Genomic DNA, 23113 nt, shown 5'->3' with positions numbered 1-23113 from the left:
AGAAATGTTCTTTATATAAAATATAATAAAAAAAATAAGATCGATCACCATTTCACACAAAAAACTGTGATTACTGTGATATTTAGACAGAAATATATAGTCTTGTTAAATAATTAAGAGTGTCGCTTCTTAAAAAGTAACACAGAAAGAATACTTAAATTGTACCTGAAAGTATACTTGTCACAAGTTCATTGGATATTATTTTTGAAAGAATGAAACAATTAGGAAAAATGTAAAATGATTATTGTTCAGCGTTACACAAATCCCCTGTTGAATTGGAGAACACAGGTAGAACTGAAGCTACGTCGTCATCGTCGTTGACGCTAGAACTATCGTGAAAAGAAAACATTTCTGTGTAAACATTGTAACTTCGATCACTGTCATATTTCCCGCACAATCAATCAAGCGCCGCGATAAATGTTTGTAATTACACAAGGCTATAAGATATAAAAGACTGTACATATGTCTTTTATGTCAGTATAAGTAAATAAGAAATTATTTTTGACATGAATCGTTTCGCGAAATGTTTAAATTAATTCCTTTGACATAATTACAATTTTTATTTCATTTCTTTATTAAATGTTTGAATAAAAAATTATTATTACATTTACTTTTTTATTAAAATATTTAGTTTAGATTTATATAATTTAAAAAATTTATGTGTATAATTATTGAGATTCTATATTCTCGTCAATATATGTTGAAGGAAAAGATTTGATATGATGGAAAAAAAGGTTAATTTGGAAAAAATATATGTTAAACAAAATTTAGATACAGATTTCCAATTTTCAATATTTATTATTAAGTCTTTCTATAGAAGACAAAATAATTTTATATATAAGCATCATTGTTTTGTTAAAATAATACAGTACATATTATTTTAATCATAATTTTTTAATTCTTCCTTGCAAAAAAATTACGAAGGAATTGTGTTTATATGTTCTTCGCATACATAATTTTGTTTGAAACGCGATATAAAAATATATGTAAAGAATTCTGAAGATAAAACTGATCGTAGAAAATTGTTCTGTTTGTTATAAATGGTGAAAGTGAATGAATAATGAGTGATAATATATTTTATGTTGTTTAATATTTTGAAGGAAATTAAGTCATTGTCATCCTTTATGACTTTTATCTACTGTTTTATGTATCTTTATATTTTCTTCGTTATTTTTTTTTATTAATTAGAAATTATTATTTATAATATATGTAGATTGTTCATAATCTTTATAATATAATTCGTAGTTATGTATTAAATTTTTGTCTTTATAGTTAATTACAAAATATGAAATTGTCTATATGTGTGTGTGTGAGAGCAAACGTAGTTAATAAACATTTTTATTAAAATTATATATATATGTTATACTTTTTTTATTTTTTATAAAAATAACACACAATACATATTTGGACTTTCTTTTCTAGTACTATGTATATTAGAAGCTACTCAGCATCCACTTTTTCAAAACATGTGATACGTAGGACAAGTAGGTACGTAAAAAACAAATTTGTAAAATTGTAGTCTTGTATGATTATGATAAATAAGTTTTTTTTTACCATTCGCTTAAATATGTTTCTTCAAGGCAATTATAAAGTTTAATATTTTGATTCATTCTGTAAAAAAAATTATATACATTTGTTTTATACATATATATTTATACACATTCATATATATGTATAAAAGAACAACGCAAAATAATTATTTGCTTACCCTTTGAAGGCTTCGCCTATTTCCGCAACTTTCGAGGGATGACACACTATGGTAGTTTTACATTTTTTCGGATCAAACAATGGCTTGAGATACAAAGTCGCCACACGAGTCATATCATCCATAGTAACAGTGGCAATACGTCGCACCATCTGATGATTATAATCATGTGGCACATTTCTAAAATAGGACAGCAACGATTGAGTTACAATATCGCCTATGGTCTTTTCCTGTTCAATAATCTCGAAGATCAGAGACGATTTCGCTGATTCATAAAGCAACTTCTCCCATTTATCGCCAGCGAGCTGTGCTTCCTGTGTAATAAAAAACATTTAATTAATTTTATTTTAATTAATCCCTCAGTTTTCTCGCTGTTGCCTTATCTTATTTATTATGTATTTTTAAATTTTATATCTGATATGAATCTGTTTTCTGTAATTTACTTTGCATTTTCAATAAAGTTATTAATACCACTATTGATTTTGTTTCCTTATACGCAGCTACTGCGTTTGTAGCCTTAAAAAGAGTCAAATACATCAGTCCTTCATTTGGTTTCGGGAATATGCTATATCCATATGAAAGTCCCTGTCCTCGGATTAACCTCCACATAGGTCCCTAGAATTATGTATTTTCAGAATGATTGACTTTTTATGAATTTTTCAATCAATTGTCATGCACTCACTTCTGTTTGCGTCAAATACTGCAAACAAACGGCCAGAGCTGGCAGATCAGGATGCTGATAATCGCTTATGCCTGGACAAGTCTGACAGAAGAATGAAGACTCTATACAACCCAATCCAGTGACACAGCCATTGAGAATAATATCCTCTGCAGGATTCATCAGTGACCAGTCAGTAGTAACATTAAGCCTAAAATTTATTATTTTGATATCAATATATTACATATTTTCATAATGCTTATTTTTTTCTCACAATTAAAATCGAATTACATCAGTCTGAATCATTTATTTGCAATTATTTATAAAAAGTTTAAAATTGTTAAATAATTGAAAGAAGTTATCTAAAAAATGTATATTTTAACTTTACTTTATTTAAAAGGAAAAGTTTTCATATTTGTTATATAACTCAAGACTAAAAGTCGTTACTGATTACTTTGCCTCTTTCTAAATATTATCTTGCCTGTAATATAATAAAAAAAGTTGAATTAATTAAAAATAGCATTCAAATAGCATTTGCGCAAGTTATATTTACTTTGCCTTCTCTGATGTTGTCACATCAGAAAAGAATTTATTCCATGGAGCATAGACGTCTGGAACTTGCACCGTTAATTTATCGACGTTAACAGCTATATACAAAATCATATTTTTCAATGATGTTACACTCTTTCTGACTGATTCAATTTCTGCAATAACTTCTTTCTGGCCTACATCGTCATTCAAACGTTCCATAATATCAGTAAGAAACTTTTGCTGTCGCAACATGCTGGATGTGTAAGGATTGCTATCTACAAATTAAAAAAAAGTTATAAATCTCTTACACTTTATCCAATTTGTATTACATTTTCAGTGTATTAATTTAAAAAATTAAAATTTACCTTTATTGTATATTAATCCTTTCATTAAATCACCTACTACTTTGTGTCCCCTTCTCTTTAGTTGCGCCACATCGTTTACCATTTTTGCTGCTATTACTTTTAATCTATCAACTGTTAATTCAGTGTCATATAAAAGCTCTTTAATCCATTGTACACCTTTTTCATACTTTTCTAATTCAAGCTAGACAAAAAGATATGTGAAAATTATAATTTATTTTGAATAATCCTAATTTTTTATTTTTTGAAAGAAAAAATGTAACAAGTTATACATTACTTGAAGCATCAAGTAAATGCTATGACTGTAGGCTCCACTTGAAAATCTCGTAGAATTATTAAAGCCAATGTGTGCAGCAGTTCCTATAGTATCAGCTTCCAATAGAGCTACTACTTCTTCATAAGGAATCAGTTGACCATCTCTTCTTATTGGAGATTCCATAATAACTTCCAGCAATAGGGGGATATACTTTCTATATTCTCTATCAAGAGAAGCAGTGTCCATCACGACAAATAGCTGAATTTAAAAATAAAAATAATGATTAATAAATATCATATTCAATAATCAATATGTAGCTATAAAATATGATTTTACAATGCTTTTGCTAAATAGAAAATAAAAAAAGATATTTTACATTTTTCTACAAATTATATTTTAATGAAATGACACAATAAAAAGAAAACAATACTCACATAAACAAAATTTGTGTTAACATGATCTAAATAAGTAAACAATGGCAATTTAGTGACATCTAATCTAGAATGCTGTTCCGACGTTTCTGTGGTGTAACTTTTAATATGATGAAAGTTAATGGAATCTGTGCTAGGTATAGGCACATTTGCTAATACTTCATCAGGCACAGGTTTCTTAAAAAGAAATGAAAACAATAGTAAGATTAAACATCATCAGATATAAAATGTTATACAAATATATTCGTAATTTATGTAGCAGTATATTTAGATACATACTTCGTTTTCCTTGATAGCTTCCTGAAGTTCTAGCTCTTTTTGCTCCAATCCATCTGTACCTAATTTCTCTATCTGTTTGGCTATTCGTTGCTCCTCTTCTTGAGTCATTGTACGTTGCTTCTCTATGCTAGGTATGCCTTTTACAACAATCATTGGCGCGAGAATAAAATATTTCTTAAGAAGATTTATCCAATATGATTCAGGCTCATTTTTTAATTTCTTGAGATCACGTATAGTATTTAATCTTTGATCAAGCTGTCAAAAAAATAAAATTAATTATAATCTCGATGTAATAAGTAAAATATAAATCGTGAATCAGTGAAATAAGTATAATAATATATAACATACATCTTCGTTTGTGTTTCCATATAATATGTGTCCAAAAAGCATAGCTGCGATTGTATCGTGCGGATCGTTTTCCAAGGCACTTAGAGTTTCAAGAACACTTCTATGGATTACAGCCTTCATTCTTCTCATGTTTATGTTGCCAACACAGCATATATCATTAAGTACTTTTAGCAAAAAATCCTTTAGCAAAGGAATTTTATTCTTCGGCACATTTTCAAACATGAAACTTAAAGCTGAAGTCGAACATTCATATGGTTCATAATCTACATTACTGGCATAAGGATCATCTCTCTCGACAAATTCTTTTTGCAATGGACTAACAGATGTGTCAGTAAGATATTTCAAAAGTAAGCAACAACCAAGATAATCGTACACTTCGTAAACCGTAGACGGTCCTCGCCAAGCAACATAGACCATTCCATTGTCTTCGTCATCGCATGGATAACAAACATCTAGATCTACACTTTTTGTAAGTGGTTCAACTGGAGTCTGCCAAGGCCTCTTAAATGTACTTTTTTTCCCCTATAATTTCATAACATTAAAAATAAGAAACATTTACATAAATATATAATAAAATATTGTATAAGATATGAAGATTATGACAAATGTTAAGAGATAATGTCAAGATTATTATATATCTTTCAAATACATTTATATTATATTAAATTCTATTTAAATAAATAACTTGCAAAATAATCAGCATTTATTTTGCACTATCTTTATCTTATGTCTAAGATTAACTTTTAATTTAATTATAATATTAAAATCAAAATCATTTAGTATACCTTTAATATTATTTTTTGTTCTAAGGGCATTAATGCTTGGAAAACATCAGCATGTTTCACTTGGCCTGCTATAAACACAGTCAAGTTTTCTGGTCTATAAAAATCCTTATGATACTGCTTAACTTTCTCATTATTAGTACTTTCTCGCAAGTTTTTCAGTGCACCTATGTACATAGAAATAAATAATATTTGAAATGTTTGCAATTCATAATTATATATCTATATTTTTGTACCTCCAGTATTAGATTTATATCCACATTTTCCAGGATAGACTGCTTTTCCTAACTCTGTAAGCGTTATACTTTCTCCTGTATTTTCTTTACCCTGCATTTCGCAATAAACTACACCTGCATCTTTTCCTTCACCAGTAATGTGATGTACCTCTGTAAGAAATGCTGCATCCTATCGAAAGATACAGAGAAGTGTTAAATATTTTTTATCTCATATAATTTACATAAATTGCTACTTTTATGTATTAAAAATTATTAAAACTTCACCTGAAGAGTTGGATAAAGAATATGTTCAAGATATATCGGCATTAAGGAGAGAAATCCTTCACTACCAGCCGTCGTCATAGTATAATAAGTATGATCCGAACATGTATGAGCATTAGTGCCAGATGCTAGACATCTATTAGCCCAGAGATCCAAGAGGCCCTTGTAAGGATATTCCTCGCTTCCCAAGAAGATTAGATGTTCCAACGTATGAGGAAGACCATCATCATCAAATGCTTCGGTAACTAAGTAAGCATAAAAGTGAAAAATTACTTAAAAATCATTATTGAGACCTATTATACGAGTAATACTTTTATTGAAGTAGGAGTTGAATTAAGAGAGCTTCACGTCGAACAATTATTTCTAATGTATGAAGGCATATGTTCAATTACCGAGATTGAAATAGCCGCTGACAACTGGCCCCTCCACCTCCGCGATGCAAACTGTGATACCGGTATTCGTGGATTTATACATATGGAACGGAATCGTGTCGTTCACCTTCAGCATACATATTTGCTGAAATCCGCCCATATTTCCTCTCGGCGAACTGTCCACAGGCGGCATAATATCGCTCGGATTCGCGTCAACTTCGTCAAGTAATCACTCCGATTAGCATCAACCTCAACAGGCTGTGCAGTTCGGCGAACACCTCGGAGAGACTGTCAAGTGATGTTCGTAAATCAAGATTATCGAAGCGAACAGTTAGACGCCCTCTACATGCTAGGAATGAACTCTGTCCTACAGGAAGACTTTCGAACACACCCACTAGACAATTTTTGAATTTGCGATTGAAAGAGTACGATCTATGAATACGTATATCTATGGTTTTATCATTTCAATTTCTAATTTCTAAAGAAAGACGCGGCAAAAACATTGTTATATCGAGAATGGCAAGATATTCTAGCGAATCGGATTCGGATCCTAGTAGATATCGAAGAAGACGAAATCGAAAATCAAGGTAAAAAGCAGGAGAAATATATACTTAGTAATTTCATTACCAATTAGGTTAGAAATTTATACAATTATTTTTACAATTATACCGTACAATTACACTTAGCATAAATTTAATTGATATTGATAGAATATAATCTGATACATTTTACATTATTTATTTCAATTTTGTTATTATAAAGAAAATTTTAATATTGCATTGATAATTCTTTCAGATCTAGCACTTCCGATAGTAGTGAATCTTCTCCTCATCGAAGGAGATCGTCGAGGCATTCGAAAACAAAACGTAGACACCGTTCGCATTCAAGAAGTAGAGGAAGAGATCGAAATACAAAAGGTCATAAAGGCTCTAGAAGCAGTCATTCAAGAGACCGAGATAAGAGACGTTATCATAGCAGTACAGGTAGATCTCACTCTTCTGATCGTTCGAGAAGGAAAGCTAGATCTACTTCCAGGGACAAATCGCGAAGTCCTTCCAGCAGTTCGCAATCAAATCAATCAAAATTCAATGTTGAGAAGAATCAAGTTGTAGCAACAAAAGGTAAAACTCAGCTTATATTGACATTGTAAAAAATCTGAATTTAATGTGAGTTTAGAAGGTAATAAATACAAATTAATGTTGGTTTACAGATGATTTTCCTATTGAGCCACGTTTTAAAGATGGTGTACTTGAGGAAATAAATGCTGAAGGTTTCACTCCAAAACAATTTACTTCATCTGTTAAAGAAAATAAATTTAAGAATATAGTTATAGATATTAGTTCTGATACTATACAGATTCCATCAGTACCTAATATTCCTAGCGGTCTAGAAAGTATATTTCACACATCAGTAAGTTCTCGTCTGTAACTTTGAATTTCTTAATATTTTGTAATCAGATTATAAACAGATAATGTTCGTTTTATTCCTTAGATTATGATGGATCAAGAGGCAAGATTTGATAAATGGGTGAAAAAGCTCTATACTCTTAGACAAAAAGCTATAGCAGAGAGAGATAGAGAGACTTAATACATACAAATATTATTTAAACTATAATTATTGATAAATATCATTACATACAAATATTGATATTATATTATTTTAATATTATAATTAATTATAATTATATCATTAATATAAATAATATTATATATAAATTATATAATTTATATTATATAATTAATATTACAATTATAAAAAAATATATAATTTAGATAATTAAATATAATATAAATATAAACTTAATTCATTTTTAAATTAGTGTAATTAAAAATAAAAAATTTCTGTGAACTATATGCTCTAAAGATATAGATAACTAATAATGAAAATTTGTAAGACCAACTTTGAATTGATTTATGGGATAAAAATATATGATACGATTGCACAAATGCTAATATTCGTATGTCATATACGATTTATTCTTTATCAGACATTACAATTAATTTGCATACAATTTTACAAATTTGGTTTTTTAATACTGTACGAATAAAAAATTTAAACTTTTATCTGAGAAACACGAAAATAGTGGAAGCTATAAGAACTCAACTACAATCGCGTAAAACTTGAGATAGAATCATAACACTTTGAAAAAGTTTAAATGCATATCCGCAGACAATACGCATCATATAGAACTAATAGAAGTAAATTGATAATGATACTCTGCATTCTATCCCCACTGCAAAAGTGGTGGAACTAACTAATATATTATTTTTTTTTGTCACCTGTGATCGTGTGACCTACATGCCTACGAACATTTAAAACGTCGCGTACGTTCCGCTTTTACGTATATTCGCGCGTTTGTATTTGGTATCAGAATTGATATACAAGCGTTCTTGGAATTAATAATACAAGCAAGCATAGAACTGATATAATAGAATGACTTATAAATGTTCAGGCACTCGGTTCATGGTGCTGTGAATATGTTATTATATATATATATTATATGAGTATATTTCCATTATATTGATTTGTTTACAAAAAAAAATAATTTAAGCAATTTTACATAAAGATTGATTTAGAGATATGACACAATACTTTATTAGAATCACATATCTATATGTGGTTATTAAAACATTACATTTTCTTTGCTTTTTGATATGCTATCAAAGTCTTACAATTAAATTATTTCAAATTCTATTTGTTAAGTTTCTTTTTATTGTATAGTCTCCTGCATTGGAAAAATTTGGGGCTATATTTAAAAACTATATTAGTACCTGACATGCAATACTTAAGGCTAATGAGTTTATGAGTAAAAAATTCCGAGTACCTGGATATATTTGCCGACATTGAACGTTGCATATACGCGTAATAAAATTAAAAATAATTTTAAATAACGATTTTGATAAAATAATGCATCAAAATAGACTAGTGGCAAAATTGCATTCAGTCACAATACATTCTTATCTATTCCAGTTTTTGGTTCTTCAATTCTAGTTTTTATAAATTGGTAATAAAAACTGGTACATAAAAGATATATTTAAAATACTGTATCATTAATACTTATTAAAACATGTGACTTCTCACTATGCAGAAATGCAGAACAGATAACAAACAAGTCTTAAGGAATGTCTGAACACCAAGATTTCTCTTGAATCAATGGTTTGTAATTTCTATTATTTTTCAATCCAAACGTTTTGTAAAAATATTTATATAGTCACAGTAATCTTATAAATGTGTGACATGTTTTATGTATTGATTACAATAATTAAAAGGATATATTTCTCACTGAAACATATACTAAGAAGCTATTTTAATTCTGATACTAGCAGTTTGTGTACTGCGCATTTCGAGTTTATCAAGTATTATACCTTTAATAAAAACGATACATTTTTTAATAATTCACAAATAAACATATTTATAATTTATTAATAATAATATATTAGAGAACTGCATTTGCAAGCACAACGACTTATAGTGTATGGCTATTATATTATTATTAGTTTTACTGATTATTGATGCAGTTTGTAAATATAATCAACAAGCTGTGTATCAGAATCCATAATAGCAAAACATTTCATTACTATGGTGTGATTAACATTGCGCTTGTTATCTGTCTGAATATATTTTATGAAACATGGAAGAAATATTAATTCCTCTGTAAGAACCAACTTGCAGACAATATTCCATTTTATATATATATCTTCTTTTTTTTACTCAGACTTTATGTATATTTGGAACAATTCAATAATTTAATTATGTTCACGCTTAACTACTCATGATATTATAAAAAAACCCTCGTGATGCATTAAATACTTTTAATGAATAACAACCAACAAATCGCGTACTTAATCTCATTATATAATTTGGTGATTTATATCTAATAAGAAATATAATGGAAAGACAATGAAGATCTCAATAAATGTAAAAAAAATATCTGAATGTTTTAGAATATAAAAAAAAAATCAGTACTGATATATAATAAATCTAAGATAACGATCTTGAATTCGTAAATATTTACCTAAGTTTGCTCTGGACAGCATATAACTTTTATACATTGAGAACTACTGATGATTAATATTCTAGAATAATTGAAAATTTCCTCAATCGCTTTTAACAGCTTCATTCGAAGTCTTCTAGATTTATGATATCGACTTCCATAATACTGTTGCCGGCGAATTGGCCGAACACTCCGCTCGACGCACTGCGTTTTACAACTGGAAATTTGAGAAGAAAAAACGATAATGTATTAATGTGTCGCGTATGTAAAAAATTTTACTTTAAATTATTTGCAAGTTGACCACTAACCACTAGAAGCATCCACTTTCTTTAGCATGTAAATAGGCAAGTCTTTACATTCTCGTGCTATGTATGTTCCAACGACTGACATATCAGTGATTGGTGGTGTGACTACTTTCATAGTTTCACGTACAATTGCAGTATCTACTTCATAGTAACCTAATATATAAAAAAATTTATATGTATATATATAAATTTGTAAATATATATATATAAATATATATACAAAATATAAATTAACTTATTAGATTGCATTTTAAACTCACCATTGTACATCTTTCTAAGCAGATCATACATATTACGAGGTGGCAGTACGCGTTGACGATTCAATGGCATGACAAAGCAACATTGGCCATCGATATCTATGATACCTGTTTTATTCTGTAAATAAATAAGATATTACAAGAATATCTCGTTCGTGCAGAGATCATTTATAGAGTAGATAGGAATAAGATATCAACTCACAATGTTAAAATCATGTATAAAACGCCCTTGACGTCCACCGCGAAAATCAGGCACGTCAATTTTCTCATAATGCTCATTTTCAAGATCAATTTCAAATTTCTCTTTGAAGAAATTATTGATATCATGATCTAGATGACTTGCAATATCCAGTGCATTCTGTTCCATATTTCTGAGACTTTTGGTGAACAGATCAGAATCGGCCAATAGACCCTGATGAACTCCATTACTGCCATAAGATGCTTTGTTCGAGCTGTCGTATGGAATGCTGTACCAGCCGGTACGGAATCTGTGCATCTGAGTTCTCGCATATTGTTTATAGATGTAAAGCCCACCAATCACTCCAATAAGCAATATCATCAAGCCAACAAGGAAGAGCAAAAGCGTTGCTGTTAAATGTAAACGATGCATGTTTCTCTTAGAAACGAAATAATGACCAGTTGACTTGCATTTTGGACGTGGACGTGCTGCTTCTGGATCAGCTTTTGAAGCATCCTGTTAAAAAATATACAGAAAATATCTATATTTTTACTTATTCAACTGATAGAGCTTTCCAAGTTTTATTTTGATATTAATCTCTATAAGGATGCAAAATAAAAAAGCAAATATATAAAATTATATTTTTCTACATGTATCATAACTGTTTATCAATGCAGGTGCACCTACATCTTTTTGATAAAACAAAATTGACACAAGTAAACATTTAAATATCCCTCAAAATTTATTTTAAGAACTTTACAGTGAAGATAAAAATTTAACAAAAAGCTTTATTTTCCTATTTGATTAATCGTATAATAAAGAAATAAGTCGATACTTTAAAAACGAATAAAAACACAAATTTTTTTTCTTTTATAAATATCTCGAATGTATCACGCTTCGTTTTTATGACGTATAAAAAATGTGTGGTGTACATCTGTCATAACAGTAGCCTTTTTATTGTCATAATATTACAAGTGTATTTTGTTTTTTATCGAGACATATACATTCCAAAGTGATATGTCAACGTTATCAAGCGCAAGCACAGATTTCCGCTGACCAAAACTGATACAGCATATACTGACTGATAAAGCGTATACATACATATGTATCGATGTAAAATGTAAATGTATATAAAATATATAATACACGTATGACCCTCTCGATAAATTGATAATTGGTCGAATATATATATATATTTTTTATACACGAAAATTACGCGTAGTTTCCGCGTTGCTCGACCTCGACAGTCAGTTGAAAGAAAACGTTTTTCCAATTGACGGGTCAATTTATTAGTCGGTGGGAGGCGATTTAAACAACGCATCGCGCGATACTAACCGTGGACTTTTCCTCAACAAACAATGGCTGCTCCATTTTGTCAGACGCCTTCTTTTCCGTGATCGCTTTCGTGATGACCGTCATCTTTGCGGATTTTTAGAGTACCTGAATGCGACGAGAATATCTGCGACACGACACGACAAACCGAATTCACGGCGATCGAACCGTCTACCTGGTCACTCCACGAACGCTTTATCGGAGTCGCCTCGGATGGCAACAGAGAGGAGGGGAACTGAATCAACACCAAATCGACGTACGATGAGGCTCGCGCGATAACTGCGTATGTTCTAAACGCCGAGATTGATCGCTGACAATTGTGCCCTCGGTGAGTCGATGGGAGCGAGCGCGCGCGCATGCGCATGCGTCGATCGCGGGATATTCGAGTACTAGAGTCGTTCTTCTTCTTCTCTATTATGGCTGCTTAGGCTTCCGAAGGAATAGGCCTATACACTATATAATAATTGTTATTGTAGTACTAGAGTCGGATAAAAACATTGACGAAGTAATATTAAACACAGTCAACCCTGGCTATGTCAAATAATCTTTTATATATATATATATATAAAAGTTTGTAGCGAGTCTCGATATGTCATAAATCGATATATCGATATCAACTCGAGCGACATTTTCCTAGGAAATAATGATTTTCATTGGACGTCGATTCGCCGATAATTTCAGACAATTTCAACTTTGTAAACATCAAATTCGCGTTTAAATGGAATTTTGATATTTTAATTTATGATTAAAAAATAATTAGTATTGTGTCTGTATGTATATAAGAGAGTATTTGAAAGTAATATCTTTACAGAGTTGCAATAATTCAAAGATTATATCAATATAAACTCTATGTTATGGATTAAAAATGTGTATAATTTAGGTTAACATTATACATAAATAAAGTTAATAATATGGATATTGTCAAAGATATAAAGTCAGAGGATAATGTTCTGACAGATACTAAGGAAGAATCATGTGCCGACAAAATACAGTCCGAAACTAAACAACTTAATCATCAAGAATTAATGAAATTGTCTAAAACGACTATAGATAACATTATCAATAATGATCCATTGCTCTCCGGATTGCCTTCAGATGTTACAATAGAGGAACTTAAATCACAAATTGCAGTTGTACAAGGACAAGCTATAACTTTATTCTTAAATCGTGGGGATCTGCCAAAGCTCGCAGTGGTGGTAATATATATTTTCATCTTATACATTTGCATGCTATCAATTAATTAGATTTATTCATTAATATAATCTTTTTTCTATTTTATTTTCCAGGTTTCACCACATAATACAACAGTACTTGATTTGAAGAAAGCTATAAAGCGACATGTGAATTTATCCTTGAAAAGAGAAAAAGTCAAAAAGAAGATAAGTTGGAAGCACGTTTGGAAGAAATATCATCTCAGCTTTGAAGGCACCAGACTTTTTAATGACAATGAAAATATTAAATTTTACAATATCACTAATAAAGCAGAATTACACTTTGCCAAAAGACACAGAGAAAAGAACAAGTTGCTGAAAAATTAATAGCGCCTTTACATAAATTACTATGTTATCTATTGTCATTAATATTTTATATTTTTTTATTAATACTTGTCAAACATTTTTAATTTACAGTATCATGGTAATTGAGATTGCATGAATAATATTTAAATATTTTGTAAGTAAATGTGTATAACATAATAAATAATAAGTGAGTTTTATAAATATCTCTTATTATTTAGGAATATTTAATTATATATATTTATATTATATGTATACAAGAGTCAATATATTTTTATATTTCACTCATTCTAGATTTTTTATCAATATTACTATTCTATTGTTTCAGGTGTATAAATTTCACAAGTCAAATTAGGCATACAATCCTCCAGCATAAAACAAGTTAACTCGAATGCCACAGTTCTAAAGTGATTTGTTACAACCAACGTCTTTAAATTTTCCATTCTATACAATGACTCCAATCCTCTCTCGGTGATCTTCTCACAGCCAGAAATGTCCAAGTGTTCCAATGCCGGGAATTCCGCTGAGATCTTGTCCAAGCCCCAGTCATCGATGTTGCTGCAATTTTTCAGACTGAGCCATTTGAGTTTGTGGAGGCCGCACAAGTTGCTCAGACCCTCGTAATACAGATCAGTGTCACTGGCATCCACTGCCTCAAGAATATAGCGGGAATCGTACTGGTTGGGTAAATCATACGAGCCTTTCTCGTCCTTTTCCGTCCAGTAAGTGTTACCCTTAAATTTTACCCGGCCATCACGACATACGATGAAGTGAGCTGTGGCCAGATCAGCTCCCAATATCTCATGTCTCTCCGGTATGAAACTCTGATTTTCTTTGATATATTCGGTCCTTTTATGCACGAGCCATTTGGAAAAATTGCCAAAGGAGAAGTCAATCTCTTTTTTCGACTTCAGAGAAATCCACATAACATTCGAAGGCTTTTGTGGATTATCCTTTTCTATCTTTTCCTTCTCTTTCAATGAGTATTTATGTTTTTCATGTTCTACGCCTTGCGCGTATAATATTCGAGAGAGCGAGTAATCTCGAACACATGGTTGTTTACTTAAAACTGATATTATTCGCCTTGTTAACATTATCTTGACTTAACTCTATTTTTTAAGGTTAGCTTTTGACATTAATGAATGCCCACGTGCCATATTCTAACTTTACCTTAACCCAACCTGACTGTCAAACAATACGCGAGAATCTTACAGGAAAATCGTTAAATAAATACCGCACCATTTTGACAGTTCTTTTTTCTAGAATTTATATTTCTCTGCATATACAAACATATCTCTACTTTGTACATAAGTTGTATTTTCGAGTCCTCGATTTATTTTAATAATTACTAATAATTGTACATCGTAATTTATGTAAAATTATTAGGGAAAGCAATAAACAGAATATTGCACATTTCTCGAGTAATGTCGAAACTGACGTTATTATCTAAAATATAAGTCGATTAAAGTTATTTGTACATCATAACATCAGGGGATTGATACATGCACATATAAGCGTCACAAAGTAAACGTTTTGCATGTTCTGGTAAATGCCGGTCGTCTGTCAATTCAATCAAATAATTTCCTCCTTCTTCACTCAACCAATAAGGAAAATCTGGACATGGTACCATTTCTGGTATATTGTATCCATTTTGCTCGCCTAATAACAAAATACAAATTTATATAAGAATATATTAATTATAATTTAATATTATATTTTATTTTAATAATTACAGAAACTTTTTCTTAATTATAAAAAATTTTATATACGTATGAAAGTCAAGTACCTTTTCTATCAGCCATTGAATCAAAAAAGCACCATGGTGCCTCTGAACCTGGGCCACATTTTACAAATGAGACGTAATGTGAGGTTTCGATGCAAACTACTGCAGAAAGTTCCAAGTACAGACGTGGTACGGGACAATGTTCTTGCAGAATTGCAAATTCCATAGGGACAATCAGCTTCTTCGGTTCGTGATTAGTTCTTCGTTCATGACGATGTACCTAAAAAAAAAAAAAGTACAAAAATTAATTCCAATGTCTAATGCCATTGTTTGTTCATCTCGTAAATAATATTTTACAAACTTTTTCAAGACACTGTAAACAAAAAGCTATACTTTCGAGACCGACGCCACATTGTCCATAACATTCCTTGCACTCGAATTCTGCCAATTTGCCACACACTGTACATTGTCTGGGTGCTGTAAAACAATATATAAATGTTATTATAAATCGTTTCAGATAAAAAAAAATACCACGTGAAAAAAAAAAGATACGATATAACGATACTTAACAGTCCTCGATAATGTCTGTCACATCGAGTAGTAATGTAGGCTGTATCTTCTGATACATTTTATATGATTTTCCAAAACGTGGCATTTGTATAATAAGACACGAAGGAACTTCTTTTAATCTGATGTTGCTGGTCAGGAAACTCTGCTCCAATAATTGCTGCACAGTCGGCAAATTTAAATGGTCGTCTTTTTCGACAAACAATTGATAGTGATACGCATCCTGTCCGGAGCTTAATTTAAGGAACGGTTCGGCATTTAAAATCTGAGCAACTAGCGATGTTAAGAATTCTTCCGGATCTGAAAATTACAAAAATACAAATTATTATATTAGCGATTTAAAATTATTCAAAATTTATAATATTTCGAAATGTAAAGCAAATAAAAAAAACCTTTTTCTTCGCTAGTAAGACCGGACACTGACGATAATTTTTCGAGCAACGTTCTAAGCTTCATTACACGATCCGCTCTGACAAACATGTTCTTTCTAAGCGGATTCACAATCTCCTCTCTCAAAACTCTTTGCACTTCTTCATATTGCGGACAATCTTTTTCATTTGGTGGTCTGAAAAATCATTACATGTACACATATACACATTTTGCAAAAATTATACTAATATATCATACATCTATGTGATACAGCATATATTGTTTATTTAAAAAAGAAATCGTGATTTTTAATAATTATATATTACATTAAAATTAATTACCGAAACAAAAGATTGTCAAACACACTAGTAAATGTGAACATGCTGAAAAGAGTGGCATCTAAATAGCACGAATTGTGATGACCCTGAATACCACGATATTTCCCGCATATACTTTCCAAGTCTCCTTTAAGGGAGATAGGTCGTACTATGCCTGCGATTACAGAGCTCTCCATGTTACCAAAATTATCGTTATTTGTAAGTGTCGACTGTTCATTGAGCTTCGTCTGTTTACGAACAAAAAATTGTCATAATTTGTTTGTTTTCTTTGAAATTTTCTCACAATGGCGCATTAAATATTGACGAGATAACATTACAAATAATTAATTATTTTATACTTACATTTTCGTAATAAGAACAGTGTTCAATATCTGTAAATATAGCTTTGTAAGGCCTACAGTGAAAGTATCTGACATCTTTATAAGTTCCATCAGTACCTAAAGGATGTCCATCATCCTATGAATGACACATTGTTCAAATTTGTTATTTTATACTCTTATAACAATTTATTTAATCAATTCGTTTCACTCACCAATTCGACTGCTGCCATCAATTTGCCAGGACTTACACCAGACAGTGTGCCAATCCATCGAATGACTCCATAATGAATATCAGAATCCAGAAGTACTTTTACGGGAGAACCCACTATCAAATCTCCTTTGTTCTCTACTCTGAATTTTTCGATTTCGTTTTTTTCTAGTGGATTACCTAATTACAAATAATAATACACATAATTTGTCATAAATACTTGTAATATTTTTTTTTATATATTTTGACACAAAGTTTAAAGATAATGTATAAGAATGAAAATTGTTTTTTGATAAACATATAAAAGTATAAACATAATCGTGTTTAAGAACCAATATTTGCAGTAGAGGATGTTAACTACATCTTACTGTAATTCAACATGTCTATGCTACGCGCATCTTCCACATCACTGTATATATTTGACTCTATATCACTACTCCACTTGTGCTCCAATACAAAAATAGGAATGTTCTGCAATTCTGCTGTCATTTTTTTACACAATAATGCAATAACTGTGTAGTACTTTATAACCTGCCGACAGTTCTCTAGGAAATCAGACTAAGTCTGGGTCTATTTTTAGACAGCTATTATTAATTTCCTCTACCACGCGGAAGAAATCCCAGCATGGGTTAATTTTGTTTCTTATGGGAAAACATCATGTGAGTATATTTACTGCATTTACAACAAAAATTACCACATTTAAATAGAGCATGATCGACGCTTTTAGTATAATTATCAACATTATTTTCGAGATTCGATTTTGCAGCCTGATGACGTTCTTTCAATACGTTGACTGATTCTTGATTGTTGTTCTTATTGTCATCGAACAAGGTAAACTGTTCTAATAAAACAGCCGGTGTACTATCAAGCACAGATCTTTTTTTATCATTAGTATAGTCGGTTCCTGTGTTACTCTTTAAGAATGCTAAAATAAGAATATGTAAAATTGGATAACTATGAGACTATTACATATAAAAAATATTAAATAATATTTTATATACTTTTTTCAATATTGCCAGAAATTATGTCAGATTCAACTTTATATGGATATATATTATTTACAGTAGCAAATGTTGCACTAGCATTTGAATGCGTAGAAATATTATACTCTTTGGCCAATAGAGATGTTTTGGATACTTCTTGGCTTTCCTGGAATATATATATGTATGTATTTTTAAGATTATTATACTTTATGTTAATATACATTTAATTATATTAACTGTATCATTTCCTCTTTAACAACACAAATTTTCTCATAATTTTTAGATCTCATCTACATAGAATCAATCTCTTGATTTAAAAAATATAGTAAATATGTATATATAGCAAATATAATAAACATTGCGTTTTTCATTTTCAATATTAAATATTTCTATATTAAAGCTCCAATTAATATTAATTTAAAATAAAAACAAAGCTATATTATTTGCTTGTGAGTGTAACTTGTTAAAATTTTTCTAATTTTATTTCTATATCTAACAATAAGAGAGGGAATCGACCACAACTTTAAAACTTATACACAATACATTGAACTGCTAAAATGTATAAAATAGAATCTCTTTCATATAAGAGTAACAGATACATTAAAAGTTAGCATTATTAATTCACCAATAATTCAAGGCCAAAGTAATGTCCTAATCCGAGTTGCTTCACAGGTCCGATGTATCTGACAAGCGCAAGCTCTTTAGCTCGTCTGTTAGAAGAGTCTGAGCAGTACCAGACCCTGTCGTTGACAGAGATACTCCTTATTCGCTCGCACAGAGCCTCGTCGTTCGCGATTCGGATTCTTTCCTGAGGGGATTGTACGGTGAGCAAGTACTGCCAGATCTTGTGCGACACAGGGATTAGATCGTACTTGTGGCAACGCCATTCCGTACCGCACCAGATCTTAGATCCGTCGATGGGGTCGATCACGCGGACCTTCAACCTACTCTCCTTCAAATCCTCCAGTGCTTCTACAAGCATTCCCACACGCAGCTCGTTAACATTAACGGGGCACGCACCGTATAGCCGTATCAGTACCGTGTCTTGCTTGGCAATGTAGTGTTGCAGGTATTCCTTGTTAGGGTCGCGATCTTCCATGGTGTCGTACAATTCGAAAATAATTATCACCTATAGTACCTACACGAAAGAAACGTGATTTATCAGCTCGTCTGTCAACCTCAGCTGGTTCGCTCGTCTCCCATACAAAATCTTATTCGATATTATATTTGTGATTGGCGATACAATTTTTTAAATTCTTCTTTCAACTTTGAAAAAACAGATATTCTTCCTTTTATTTACATATTTTCACAGATTATTGCTCGCCGACAATATTTATCTCGTCGTGTATTCACTTGTGCGGAGAAATTGGATTCAAGCAGAAATTGACGCACCATCTGTCAATAAATCTAGTAAGTTTTTTTTTTCATATGTTGTATATAGCTGTCACTCGGCTTTGAATGTTCGACCAATCGGGACGAAGGAACTAAAAATTTCTTTATTCCGATTGGTCAATCGTTCGCTAGTAACGTTAGGTGTCTAGTAAATCTAGTGAATATTTCTACGTACTCGTACGCCTCTCTATAATATTCATAGTTCGTGGCTCATAACCCTTGCCGCGCGATTTACAAGATTTTATGGACGGTATCACATGTTGTTTCGTTCAACAAACACAGAAGTTCAAAAGGGAATATAATAATAACATTTGTAAGACTTTTTAGCATTAAAACATGGGCGATACGGGACACGCGGACGCGTTGCCTATCGATACTGCCAGATTGACGGCCGATTCCGGCTTCAGCGAGTTGCTGAGGTCGGCGGAGCAGATATCCGCGGCCGCCGAGGGAAACGATGACATGCCGCATGTCGATCGAAATCTCCAGCAGATATTGGAGGCTTCGAACGAGCTGTGGTGTCGGGTCACGCAAACCGCTACCCAGGAGAACGAGGCCCAGGCGTAAGTCTATTTCAAGACTTCTCATATAACTTGTGATTTTATGTGTCAATTTTGTATATTTCTTATATATAGGATTACTTTTGAGTATTTCTGTTATTATATCTGAAAATAAATGCTTCAGCCACGTCTTGCTGGGTTCTCGAGGGATAGACTTGTCTCAAATCTCACAGAAGTTGAACTCGCTTAGTGCAAGACGCACATTTGAACCATTAGATCCTATCGCAGACACTGATATTGTCAGTTATCTTAGGAATGAGAAGGAAAATGCGATTCTTTCTATCATCGAACAGGTTCACAAGGATGTAAGCCTATGTATACTTATTAAAATATTTACATACTCTGTATACTTATTTGTATACAATAGAAAAATATATTAAATTAATCTCTGTTTTTAGACATTTGAGCTTACTAGAGCACAACAAATGGAACATATGCTGGGTGAATGGAAACAAATGCGTTTTGAGATAATAAATGCCATGACTGCTCCATCTGGAGAGCTAGTAGACTTACGTGGAACACCGCAGCGCACAAAACTAGCAGGTTCAATGATTAGTGGTCTCTCTAGCATAGAGGTTGCATATGTAAAAGAACTGCAAAATTATAACGATCATGTGCTTCGAGGTATAACCCGGCCCAGTTTGTTTAATGCATTCTGCAAAGCCTCTGAATCGTTTAATGACAAGAAGATTGTAGACTTGTGGCAAATGGTGAAGTGTATGGTTGATATTCCACCGACACCTAGAGGAGATCAAATTAAATCCAGAAGTAGTCCTGCGATTGAACAAAAAATTGTTTTACAAGCCAAAAAGTATTTGGAAAACAGATATAGAGATTTCATGAATTCCATAATCAACGAGAATCTGGTGCAGGCCAAACGAGGTGGCATTCCAGGCACGATTCCTCTGGTCAAGAGTTTTGTAGGTGTCAAAGTACAAAATTTGAGAGATTTGGAAGATGATATGGTCGAAGACAAGCCATTGTGGCCTTTAGTATATTACTGCATGCGATCCGGAGACTATAAAGCCGCGTTGCAATGTCTGAATCAATGTAATACAGAGTTCTTGGAATTTAAAACAGCTCTTGAAGAAGCTTGCGACGATCCGCAACATCATCCGAGTAGTCGTGCGGAGTCCATTTTGAAGTTACACTACAGAAAGCAAGTTCGATCCGTCAGCGACTTATACAAGAGAGCGGCATATTGCGCGTTGGTTCCTTGCGAGCCGGACGATTTGCATTCCGAAGTGATAGCTACAGCCGATGATTATTTATGGTTAAAGTTATGTCAAGTAAGAGATCAGGCAGATGTCGAGAATAAACTAACATTGGATTATTTGCAGACTACAATCTCAGAAATATATGGTAATATTAATCTTAGATATCTTTTACTTGAGGATTTATTTAATTGTAATTATACAATTTACAGGAGAAACTTATTATCACGCACACGAGCAGCCATTTTTGTATTTCTCGATGCTATTTTTGACTGGACAATTCGAAGCAGCAATAGAATTTTTAGCCACTGGAGCTGGAGCAAGGCATTTACCGCATGCGGTTCATTTAGCAGCTGCGATGCATGAGCATAATTTATTGGCTGTCAGTCAAAGTGTCTTAGCACCTTTGATTAGCGTAGATCCTGCTGATAAACCACCAGCAAAGAGACTAAATTTCGCCAGATTAATATTGTTATACATTAAAAGATTTGAGTTGTCAGATCCAAAAGAAAGTCTTCATTATCTCTTTTTATTGAGGTAATTATGTATTTTTATCATGTAAAGTCAGTTAAATTAGAAGTTTCTCATGTTTTAATGATATTTTGCTTTTAGATGTATGAAGGACCCATATGATCGTAACATGTTTGCTGCATCTGCCGCAGAAATGGTAGTGGATGTCTCTCCTGCAAATCGTATTTTGTTAGTCGGGAAACTTGATAAAGATCGAAGACTTCCGGGTATCTTGGATCAATTCCAAATTAATACAGAAGACGTGATAAATATTTGCGCTGAAACGTTGTACAGAAAAGGTCTGCTCGAAGATGCAGTCATGATGTACGATTTAGCGAGAAATCATGAGAAGGTTCTTAGTTTGATGTGCACACTCTTAACGCAAGTTGTCAGTCAGAAAGGATTGCCCGGTTCTCTCAGGTCACGATTACAAGAGACAGCTATGGACATTGGTACAAGGTAAATTCGTACATTTGCAACATATTAGATGATAATATAAATATTTTCAAATTTAAACTTCTTATTGGCATCGTAAACCTTTTCAGATATAAAGACATTGTAATCCAAGCGCCCTCAGAAGTCGTGTCGTCATTCTATACCTTAAAAGATCTTATGGTTTTCTTTGATCAGTTCCACAATGAACAGTATCAAAGTGCACTTAGAGTAAGTGATTTTTTATTAAAGAGAAAGAGTAAATGTATTATTTAGTCTATTTTATCGTTAAAAGAAAGATTTAAATAACGCGATATATTTTTTCTTTAGACAATTGCAGATTCGAAGATGTTGCCTCTTTCTGTGAAAGAAGTCGATGAGAGAGTGAACGCTTTACGTCGTGTATCGCCCGAAGTGGCTGGAACATTGGCCGACGTTCTTTTAGCTACTATGACGATATTATATCGTCAGTATCAGAAATTGCGATCAGTAGAACCAGGAGACGAAATCGCGAGGGACCAGCAGCTACATGATCTCAGAGAACAAGCTCGAGCGTTGACGAGTTTTGCAGGAACCTTGCCATACCGTATGCCAAACGAAACTAACAGTAAACTTGTACAAATGGAGATTCTTATGCATTAAAATCGATATAGTATAAGTACATCTATCGAATATAATTCGAAATGTTTATCTTTCG

The 23113-nt window shown here is 31.9% G+C and overlaps 6 protein-coding genes, 1 long non-coding RNA gene and 1 pseudogene across 9 annotated transcripts; 4 read left to right on the top strand and 4 right to left on the bottom strand.

Moving 5' to 3' along the window:
* Window positions 1–1347: 1347 nt before the first annotated feature.
* On the bottom strand, window positions 1348–6531 carry LOC114946525 (uncharacterized protein C05D11.1). Its single transcript, XM_029323055.2, has 14 exons — window positions 6242–6531; window positions 5853–6094; window positions 5589–5757; window positions 5356–5519; window positions 4571–5092; window positions 4223–4477; window positions 3947–4120; window positions 3534–3770; window positions 3260–3440; window positions 2917–3169; window positions 2388–2574; window positions 2177–2320; window positions 1709–2019; window positions 1348–1611 (listed from the first exon to the last, which is right to left on the bottom strand). The coding sequence occupies exons 1-14, from the start codon at window positions 6411–6413 to the stop codon at window positions 1551–1553; spliced, it is 3072 nt and encodes a 1023-aa protein (XP_029178888.1). The 5' UTR covers window positions 6414–6531; the 3' UTR covers window positions 1348–1550.
* Window positions 6532–6636: 105 nt separating this feature from the next.
* Window positions 6637–7922, top strand: LOC114946526 (uncharacterized; annotated as a pseudogene). Its single transcript, XR_014926437.1, has 4 exons — window positions 6637–6807; window positions 7016–7341; window positions 7431–7630; window positions 7712–7922. The product of XR_014926437.1 is annotated as an uncharacterized LOC114946526 (transcript).
* Window positions 7923–8174: 252 nt separating this feature from the next.
* LOC114946493 (integral membrane protein 2C) lies at window positions 8175–12620 on the bottom strand. Its single transcript, XM_029323008.2, has 5 exons — window positions 12290–12620; window positions 10979–11470; window positions 10780–10894; window positions 10523–10672; window positions 8175–10431 (listed from the first exon to the last, which is right to left on the bottom strand). Exons 1-5 carry the CDS (start codon window positions 12371–12373, stop codon window positions 10337–10339), a joined length of 936 nt encoding a protein of 311 aa, XP_029178841.1. The 5' UTR covers window positions 12374–12620; the 3' UTR covers window positions 8175–10336.
* Window positions 12621–12943: 323 nt separating this feature from the next.
* On the top strand, window positions 12944–14004 carry LOC114946494 (U11/U12 small nuclear ribonucleoprotein 25 kDa protein). The gene is made up of 2 exons (XM_029323009.2): window positions 12944–13482; window positions 13573–14004. The coding sequence occupies exons 1-2, from the start codon at window positions 13198–13200 to the stop codon at window positions 13822–13824; spliced, it is 537 nt and encodes a 178-aa protein (XP_029178842.2). The 5' UTR covers window positions 12944–13197; the 3' UTR covers window positions 13825–14004.
* LOC114946441 (distal membrane arm assembly component 2) lies at window positions 13544–14983 on the bottom strand. The gene has a single exon (XM_029322920.2). It carries the CDS (start codon window positions 14892–14894, stop codon window positions 14112–14114), a length of 783 nt encoding a protein of 260 aa, XP_029178753.1. The 5' UTR covers window positions 14895–14983; the 3' UTR covers window positions 13544–14111.
* A 58-nt stretch (window positions 14984–15041) lies between these two features.
* CYLD (ubiquitin carboxyl-terminal hydrolase CYLD) lies at window positions 15042–19699 on the bottom strand. 2 transcript variants are annotated; one of them, XM_029322919.2, is made up of 12 exons: window positions 19181–19267; window positions 18934–19116; window positions 18327–18474; window positions 18020–18250; window positions 17330–17505; window positions 17140–17253; window positions 16801–17024; window positions 16483–16655; window positions 16094–16390; window positions 15885–16000; window positions 15587–15803; window positions 15042–15459 (listed from the first exon to the last, which is right to left on the bottom strand). In XM_029322919.2, exons 1-12 carry the CDS (start codon window positions 19193–19195, stop codon window positions 15269–15271), a joined length of 2085 nt encoding a protein of 694 aa, XP_029178752.1. In that variant the 5' UTR covers window positions 19196–19267; the 3' UTR covers window positions 15042–15268. The 2 variants fall into 2 exon arrangements, with proteins under 2 accessions (XP_029178752.1, XP_029178751.1); XM_029322918.2 differs by having other exon boundaries at window positions 18934–19699.
* On the top strand, window positions 17687–18731 carry LOC114946442 (uncharacterized). The gene is made up of 4 exons (XR_003822617.2): window positions 17687–17984; window positions 18092–18156; window positions 18390–18489; window positions 18592–18731. It is a non-coding gene; the product is annotated as an uncharacterized LOC114946442 (long non-coding RNA).
* LOC114946439 (nuclear pore complex protein Nup93) lies at window positions 19636–23077 on the top strand. Its single transcript, XM_029322917.2, has 8 exons — window positions 19636–19718; window positions 20028–20263; window positions 20385–20565; window positions 20659–21622; window positions 21687–22011; window positions 22087–22443; window positions 22530–22647; window positions 22747–23077. The coding sequence occupies exons 2-8, from the start codon at window positions 20037–20039 to the stop codon at window positions 23056–23058; spliced, it is 2484 nt and encodes an 827-aa protein (XP_029178750.1). The 5' UTR covers window positions 19636–19718; window positions 20028–20036; the 3' UTR covers window positions 23059–23077.
* Window positions 23078–23113: the final 36 nt, after the last annotated feature.

Source organism: Nylanderia fulva, unplaced genomic scaffold (assembly GCF_048542155.1).
Source record: "Nylanderia fulva isolate GAGA-0341 unplaced genomic scaffold, ASM4854215v1 Scaffold9, whole genome shotgun sequence".
Taxonomy (NCBI): Eukaryota; Metazoa; Arthropoda; class Insecta; order Hymenoptera; family Formicidae; genus Nylanderia; species Nylanderia fulva.
The sequence above is the reverse complement of the archived record's forward strand: the minus strand, read 5'-3'. Positions and strand labels throughout refer to the sequence as shown.